The sequence below is a fragment of the Coffea eugenioides genome, chromosome 2 (genome assembly GCF_003713205.1).
Source record: "Coffea eugenioides isolate CCC68of chromosome 2, Ceug_1.0, whole genome shotgun sequence".
Classification (NCBI taxonomy): Eukaryota; Viridiplantae; Streptophyta; class Magnoliopsida; order Gentianales; family Rubiaceae; genus Coffea; species Coffea eugenioides.
The window spans coordinates 9,986,916-9,994,550 of NC_040036.1; the positions used below are offsets into that span (position 1 = coordinate 9,986,916).

General features: G+C 39.4%; 1 protein-coding gene across 3 annotated transcripts; it reads right to left on the reverse strand.

The window, feature by feature from the left end:
* Window positions 1-700: 700 nt before the first annotated feature.
* Window positions 701-7,421, reverse strand: LOC113762085. 3 transcript variants are annotated; one of them, XM_027305347.1, is made up of 9 exons: window positions 7,246-7,420; window positions 5,555-7,051; window positions 4,312-4,430; window positions 3,154-3,196; window positions 2,570-3,072; window positions 2,167-2,473; window positions 1,493-1,658; window positions 1,148-1,247; window positions 701-1,033 (listed from the first exon to the last, which is right to left on the reverse strand). In XM_027305347.1, exons 2-9 carry the CDS (start codon window positions 6,725-6,727, stop codon window positions 916-918), a joined length of 2,529 nt encoding a protein of 842 aa, XP_027161148.1. In that variant the 5' UTR covers window positions 6,728-7,051; window positions 7,246-7,420; the 3' UTR covers window positions 701-915. The 3 variants fall into 3 exon arrangements, with proteins under 3 accessions (XP_027161148.1, XP_027161146.1, XP_027161147.1); XM_027305345.1 differs by having other exon boundaries at window positions 2,570-3,196; window positions 7,246-7,421; XM_027305346.1 differs by having other exon boundaries at window positions 2,570-3,196; window positions 5,555-7,421.
* Between the last annotated feature and the right edge of the window lie 214 nt (window positions 7,422-7,635).

Genomic DNA, 7,635 nt, shown 5'->3' on the forward strand with positions numbered 1-7,635 from the left:
AGCGGCGAGCAGAGATTTTACGAATTTTTTTGGGATTTTACAGAGGAAATGAAATAATCTACACACAGATAAACAACTAAGTTTTACTTTTAGTAGCTTATTAAGGACAAGAGCGGCATTTTAAAAACTTTACAAAACCTTCCTCTCTTGACATGTAGAGGAGTTACTTTCCATTCCTCTCTTCTAGTCTTCTTCGCATATCCACAATTGCCAAACCAAAGCTGAACTCCTTGTAAGATTTTGCTTGGATGAGCACTGATAACGCCAAGATTTATCTTAAAATAAAATGGGCTTGGCTTCTAAAACCCAAAGTTGTTCCGCGGGATGATGTCTCCTGCAGCTGTGATGGATAACTTCCTTCGACCCTAATGAATTCAAGCATTTGTTTTCCTTTACGAGAACCGCAAGTCTTACAACTAGAGGGAGGCCTCTTACTTTATAAAGAGCAATTTCATTACTTCAGACATCAATAAAGAAACCATATCAAATCTGATATCAGCTTTGAAAAAATGGAAGATCAAGCAAGCTGCTAATTGACTGATGAACTCCTTTAAGTTAATTTTGCTCGCAAAGCTGAGAAAATTCTGCCCATTTTACAGAAAGTCAAAAACAGTTGCACACCAGCCATCAGCTTCTATCTGATGACAACCAAAAGTTGTAGTAGATATGCGGTCACAGGCAAACAGGACAGAGAAAAACATATAAAAGAATATATCTTATTTACGAATGAATGAAGTAGAAGAAGATGCCATTTGTCATTCCAACTATACAATGCTGAGCATTCCACATATAATCAGAAGGACGGTGCAAACTACAACACAGATAACAACCTGTAGAGCTCCGCAAAGGCAGCAGGCCGATAAATGGCTCCCTCAAACTGTTATAACTCGGAACAATTAATTCCTATTATATTTTTTACAGTATAGAGTAAGCTCGGATCACCTCAACAATAGGTGCCCGGCATAATGGACACTTTCCTCCTCCTCGAACCAACTCATTTGCACATTTTGAACATGTACACATGTGCCCGCATCTACAGAACAAGAGTTGTATCAAATTAAGAAGAAAGTACCTTGTGAAGATTACTTGAAAAAAAAAAAAGTGCCTGTCATTTTAAATACAAATCTCTTCATATTGGTAAGCATACCTGTACAATAGGGAATCAATCTGGTTATCACAACAGACACAGCAGGTCCCCTTCCTGACATGACCCCATTTGGACCCATCCTCTGAGGTCGCTGTAAGCCCTGAAATATTATTCAAATCACTGAAACAATTGGTACAAGTAGACTTACAACTGAAGCTTCATATATCTCATAAGAAAATTGAGGAAATATTACTGAATCTACACTCAGAAATTGGCCCAGTATGAGCATTGAACGCGGAATAGATTATGTAAGTACATAGCTCGTCAAAGGGAATGCCAACTCATTGGCGATTCCCGTAAAGTTGAAAAAATGAAAGAAGTTTTGCATGAAAATCCAGCACAGACCTTGTCCGCCAGCCGATCTATTGAGAGCAGCCGAAACTTCCTGTCTGACTGAGCGCTGCAACTCCAATTGCATATCCATGCAAGCTTCCAACATTCTCTGCATGTGATTCATACCTTGCTGAAGTCTTGCCATGTCAGCCCTCAAATCATTAATCACCTCCCACTCCTGTTGCAGTAGATATTCAGGGATTTAGCCCAAACATAAATAACAGACAGATGGATGACTTAATTGGTAGTCAACACACCAATTTTTATGAATAACTATGATAGAGATAAAAAGAAATATGTCTAATTTTGCTAACTATAGAGATCAAAATGGTCATAAAGCTTTCACAGTTCTAGTCATTAACCAAGACATCTTGAGTTGAATGATCATTTAAACAAAACTGAAACCTTGGAAGAACTTGTTCAAAGTAAACAAGCCTACTTCATATGTCCTGTATATAGTGAGTTTTAGGTGAATGACCTGGGTTAGACATCAAACTAATGACGGACACAACAAACTATCCTAGAGTCATTACTTTCTAAGAACTTCAAAAGAAGGCCATGGAACATTTTCCAGTAATGATATTCAAAAGAAGAAGGGCATCCACCTATGCCCCATGTCATGTCCAAATTATCCAGAATGCATGTGTTTCAGATAAACCTTGGAAAAAGACCTGCGGATTACTCACAAGTTCAGTGCGATGCACACTTTGACGAGGCCAACTGGAATGATGCAAATCCTGATGCCAAAGTGGTTGTGGAGGAGGTACTGGGGGAGATGGTAGTACTATTGAAGGTCTACCAATGACATCATTTTGATCATCATTTCTTTCATCATCCTGCTGTTCCAGATTCTGCTCTGGAGATGCAGGAATTGGCAAGTTCCTATGCAGATCCCAGTCAATTGGAGAGCGTCCTTGCCTTTCCACATATGACTGAATTAGTTGATCCAGACTTTCCCGAAAGCCACTGCGAAGAAGATTAGAGACACTCCTCCTACAGTGAACAACCAAGTTGAGGAAGTGGATTACCCAAGCAAACATGAGGAAGTCAAATACAAATCAAGAGGAAGAATCAGAAAATAGAATTTACCTGCTCAAAAGCTCTCTGAGTTCCATGCTATACACATTATCATCATCAGGAGGATGAAACCTACTAAGTCTCCTATATGGAACAGCACGCCGCATTCTTGGAGGATCAGAAGGTCCTTCGGACCAATTTTCTACAGCTTCTCGAGAGCCATCTTCACGCCAAACCTCATTTGCTTCTTGAAAACGACGATTATCTCCACCTTCATTTCCTGCTGTTCTGAGGGACCAATTAGTTCTTGAATTTCCAGGCCAATTTGCATCCATATTTTCTGAAATGCTCTCTCTCCATTCATTAGATTCATTAAAGGTCATCTCAGGCTGGATATGTCTCTCATCTTCAGTAACCTGTTCCTGCATATCCCTTCCTTGATTAGGAACTGCTTGCTGATCCATCCCAGTGACAGCTGCACTACCATCTAAATTTCCAGTACGTCCTGGCAAGTGATGAAGGTTGCTTTCCATACTCCCAGAATGAGACTCCTCGAGACTCTCATGTTCACCCTCCTGAGAATGATTTGAATGAGTCGAATAATTTCTAGAATCACTGTTGTTATTAGTAGATGAGGTTTCATGAGGGCTGCTTACATGACCCCGAACTATAGTTTCTAATCTGGAGCGAAACCCTTCCCTGGTTGCAACAGAAATAAGTCAGGGAATGAAGATGAATTACGCAACAATATAGATTGGCGAAAGCATGGAAACCAAAATACATAAGCACCTACACATTATAAAGCAAATGAGTGGACTAAAATACACCAAAAACCACTAGCATATAGAAAATGTATAACAATGCATTATAAAGCATTCAGAGACAAACTGTACCTTGAAATGAAGGCCAAAGTACACCGAAGAATGAACAAGCATATATTCATCGTATAAATCATGAACCAATCTCTTGACTCAAGAAGAAGAGGTTTCTTAGTAACCAAGTAGCATTATATGCCAAGACCACTGATCACCTACTAACAAATAAAAACGAACAAAGGACAATGCTACACAAAAATGGCAGATAAAAGCACCTATAATAACAGATTCAAAAGCATGAATAACAATTTTATAACTCCAAAAGATAATACAGTACATGGTCTTCAACATTGTCACAATTCAACTTCAATTCAATTTTCCAATTAAAATGATAAGTTATATAAAACATTCCCCAACAGAGTTTAAACACGATGGAATATCAAGTCTTCAAAACAAATTGACCCGGCGGGGGAAGGATGAGGAGAAATATGGCAACGAGCAGGACAACATAAAATGTCCTATACAAATGTTTGTTCTGCAATTCAGACAAATTCATGTAAGTGGCCCCATAAATAGCGATACCTGATAGCAGCAAGAAGTTTATTAAGATGTCTGAAAAGTTTTGGTTTAATAGGAATACAAAACCATTGACTGAGTAACCATGTATACACCAGACATCAAAAAGAAACAATTATTTATATTCACCAGTAAAACCCAAAAAACAATACTTATCAAAGAAGCTACTTCAAACAAAGGTTTTAGCTAAATATCATGAATGACCAGAATACTGGGTAAATAATCAAACATTGAATTTAGTTGTCAAATAAGCATTAAACTAAGCTCAACAATTTTCACAAAATAACCACAATCAAGTAACAAAGTAATACATGCAGAGGATAAAAAGGTTAACAACAAAGTTTTACACCAAAAAAAAAAGAAATAGATTTATGAAAAGCAGAAAAGAGAAAAATTGGAATCTGGGTCGTGCAGACTACCCACCTCAAACCAGAAACTGTGTGTCTTTGCCTCAACTGAACTAATTCACTAGCTGCCACTGAAGGTGGTCTCTCTTCCTCAACAGGCCTTTCATTCCGTAGGAATCTGCCCCTGAGTAGTGACTGAAGTAAAATACATAAATTTCAGGTCTTCAAGAGCAATATACAAAAGCCGAAGACAATGTCTCAAAAAACAAAAACAAAAAAAAAAGATTTTCAGATTGTAATTGAAAATGATGATCTGCGTCGAAACTCAAGTCCTTCATAAGCACTTTCCAGTTAACAGACAAACATGTCCATTGCATGAAAATCTTCACCAGTGACGTTTTCGTTCTAAAATTTTTATGGGGAAATAACAAAAACAGTATCAAAATCCATTCAGGAAAACTTCTGCATTCAAAAGTCAAGATAGGTGCTTAAAAAACATTATAAACACTCTCTTCGAGACTTCCAGTAAAACCTTAAAAACTGAAAATTAGAATACCTATCCAAAAAAAATTTTAACTGTTTTCTCCTAACATATACCTTAACCATTCCTTCCAGCAAGATATTATTACCAAGAAGTACCTAATCTAGATGTTCATATCAGTTTCGCCTACCAGGAAAACTTATAGTTGTTAGTAACCCATAAAGCATAACAGCACAAATGTCCTGGGGCATGGTGATGCCAACATTCACACAAGAAGAATTTAGGGCACTTCTGCAATCAATTTTGTAATTTAAAATAAGCGTGCACTAATTCACTATCTATAAAGTTATCTAATAATGTAGTGATTAATCTAGCAATGACCTAATCAGACACAAAAAGAGGAGGGGGGAGAGGAAGAGGAGAAGTGAAACAAAGTGAAAAATCTTCAGTGCAACGTAAGGTATAAATAGCTCTAGCCCAGAGCTGAGGCTATTGAACAGCACTACTTAATAACTATGTCAAGGCCAAAACGCACAACACAGTACATAATCGAAGAACCTGCAGGAAGAAAAGTTTATGGTGCAACATACCCAAATTACTCAAAAAATGCATCACTTGTATCTTTTCCTTCTTTCTAGACATATCTTGTAGCCACAAGTACTTCAAATCAACAAAGACAGTGAAGTGACTATAAAACTTGAACTTTGCTCGCTAGATTTAGGGAAAATGACTAAAAATGAAAAAAAAAAAAAACCACAACCTGCTTCAATCAGAATCAACCTGACAGAGCTAAAGTGCAATACAAAGACACAGCAGGCATCAATGATAAGAAACTAACCTGAATTCGGTTGCGATGGGCAAAGTCAGATACAGCTCGATGTTCCAACAAACCTTGAAGTTCCCTCTGTCTTTCCCTCTCAATCCTGACAAGCAAATCAAGTAGAGCTTGTCTTCCACGCAACCTCAACATGTCTCTGCGGATGTGCTCTGGTTGACCTTCTTCCTGGTCACCCATTGAGCCTTCACGAGTTTGATCAACTTGAGCACCAATCGCAGTGGTCTCTTCCTCCCTATGGGCACCACGAGCTCCTCTCTGCTGGCTTGTCATCTGGACCCACTCCCTGACAACTCTCACCCTCTCACGCTCAGTTTCCCCAAGCCATTCCCCTCTAGAACCACCATTCCTCTGAGAAACACCAGATGAGTGGTCCCGGATTCCAGTCTCCATCCATCCACGGACAATATGCCTAACTCTTTCCCTCTCTGTATCACCTAGGTCAGGAGATTGCTCACGACTAGAATTATCTTCATCCCTGTTGCCATTCTGCTGGCCAATAGCATCATGGGACCAAGTTCCATATTCATTCTCACTCTCGCTGGCATCCTCCAGGCTACCCTGATTCTCACTCTCCCGACTTTCAGACATGTTTGTGCTAGAAACATTTGTATTAGGCCCAACACTCCTCTGCTGCCTCAATCTTTCCCTGACCCGCTCCCGAGCACGGTCCAATACGTGTTCATCCTCCAATTCCCGCCACATTTGCAAAATAGACGAGGCCTGAGTGCTCGGCCTCTCAACATTTCCCTGTCGCCTTGAAGTTGGAGACTGTGATTCTCTTAGGAATGAAGAATCAAGCATGGACACTGTATGCAAACCTGCAAGAGCAATCAACTCTGATTCACGGTTCCTCCTCTCAATAGTGGTAATCATCTCCTGCGCCTGCCTTGCAGCCCACCGGCTCAAAATGCGCGAGTGACGCCTCCTGGCAGCAGATGACTCAGCCAAATCATCCCCCTCAAGCTCCGACCTTCTCCTTCTCCTCACGAGTTGTTCACCCTCATCATCCTCATCCTCGGTATTTCGGGGAGAACTGCAGGACGCAAATGACATACAATCGTCCAAATGCCCCCGCATTAACTCCTCCAACCCCCTTTCAAATTCAGCTCGTGCATCATCAGCTGTCGTGGTGCTTTCAGGCTTCTGTTGAAGTTGTTGCCGAACATCCGTCATCTTCACCAGCTATAGCCTAAATAACCTACACAACAGTCCAATACCACCACCTCCACCACCAAAAGAAAACAAGAAAAAAGATCCCCTGATTATAGTTTTCCTCAATTACAAAAAATTCCCATCATTTCCCAAACCCAAAAGAGCAAGTTCGCACATCCTGTTTCTTTCACACATTAATCCACTCAATACATTGAAGAAACAAGGGAAAGGCTAAACGTAAACCAAACCCTAAACCTAATCCTAAATTGAGATCAAACCCCATGGAATTGACAAAAGAAGTGCACTTTTTCATCAAATTCAAATCACTTGTTCGGTACATCTCACCTGATCAAATTAAACACGTCAAACTCCAAAAATTCCTCCCATCACGACATCAATTAAAACCAAAACAAAATTATAAAAGAACACGAAAAACCCAAACCAACGAAATTAAGATCTGGAAAAAGCAATGACGATAAGTTCCGCAAAATCTTGGAAAAAGAGAAAATGAAATTGTGGAAGGCAAAGAAATAACGTACCTCAGAAGCTGTGCCTATACGTCGATTGCAGTGTCGAAACTACCAATGACAAAACCCTAACTTGCTTCAGTGATTAATTTATTCTGACTAATATATAAATTAGAATTAGAACGAAATGCAGAAAGAGAACGCAATAGTTTTGGGGAGGGAGGGGAGACGGATACGAGGAAAATCGGAATATAAATAGAGAGAGACGCTTATACACTACACGTACAAGAAGAGAGAGAGAGAGGAGAAGACGAGAAAAGGAGATATGAGAGAGAGAAAAACTAATTTTTTATGAATTTTTTTTAATTGTGAAAATCAATTAATTTCTGAGATATTTTTTTTTTAAAGTGTTCCTGCCTTTATTTTAAAGGAGAGGAAAGACCGGGAGTTTTTTGGGTGGAA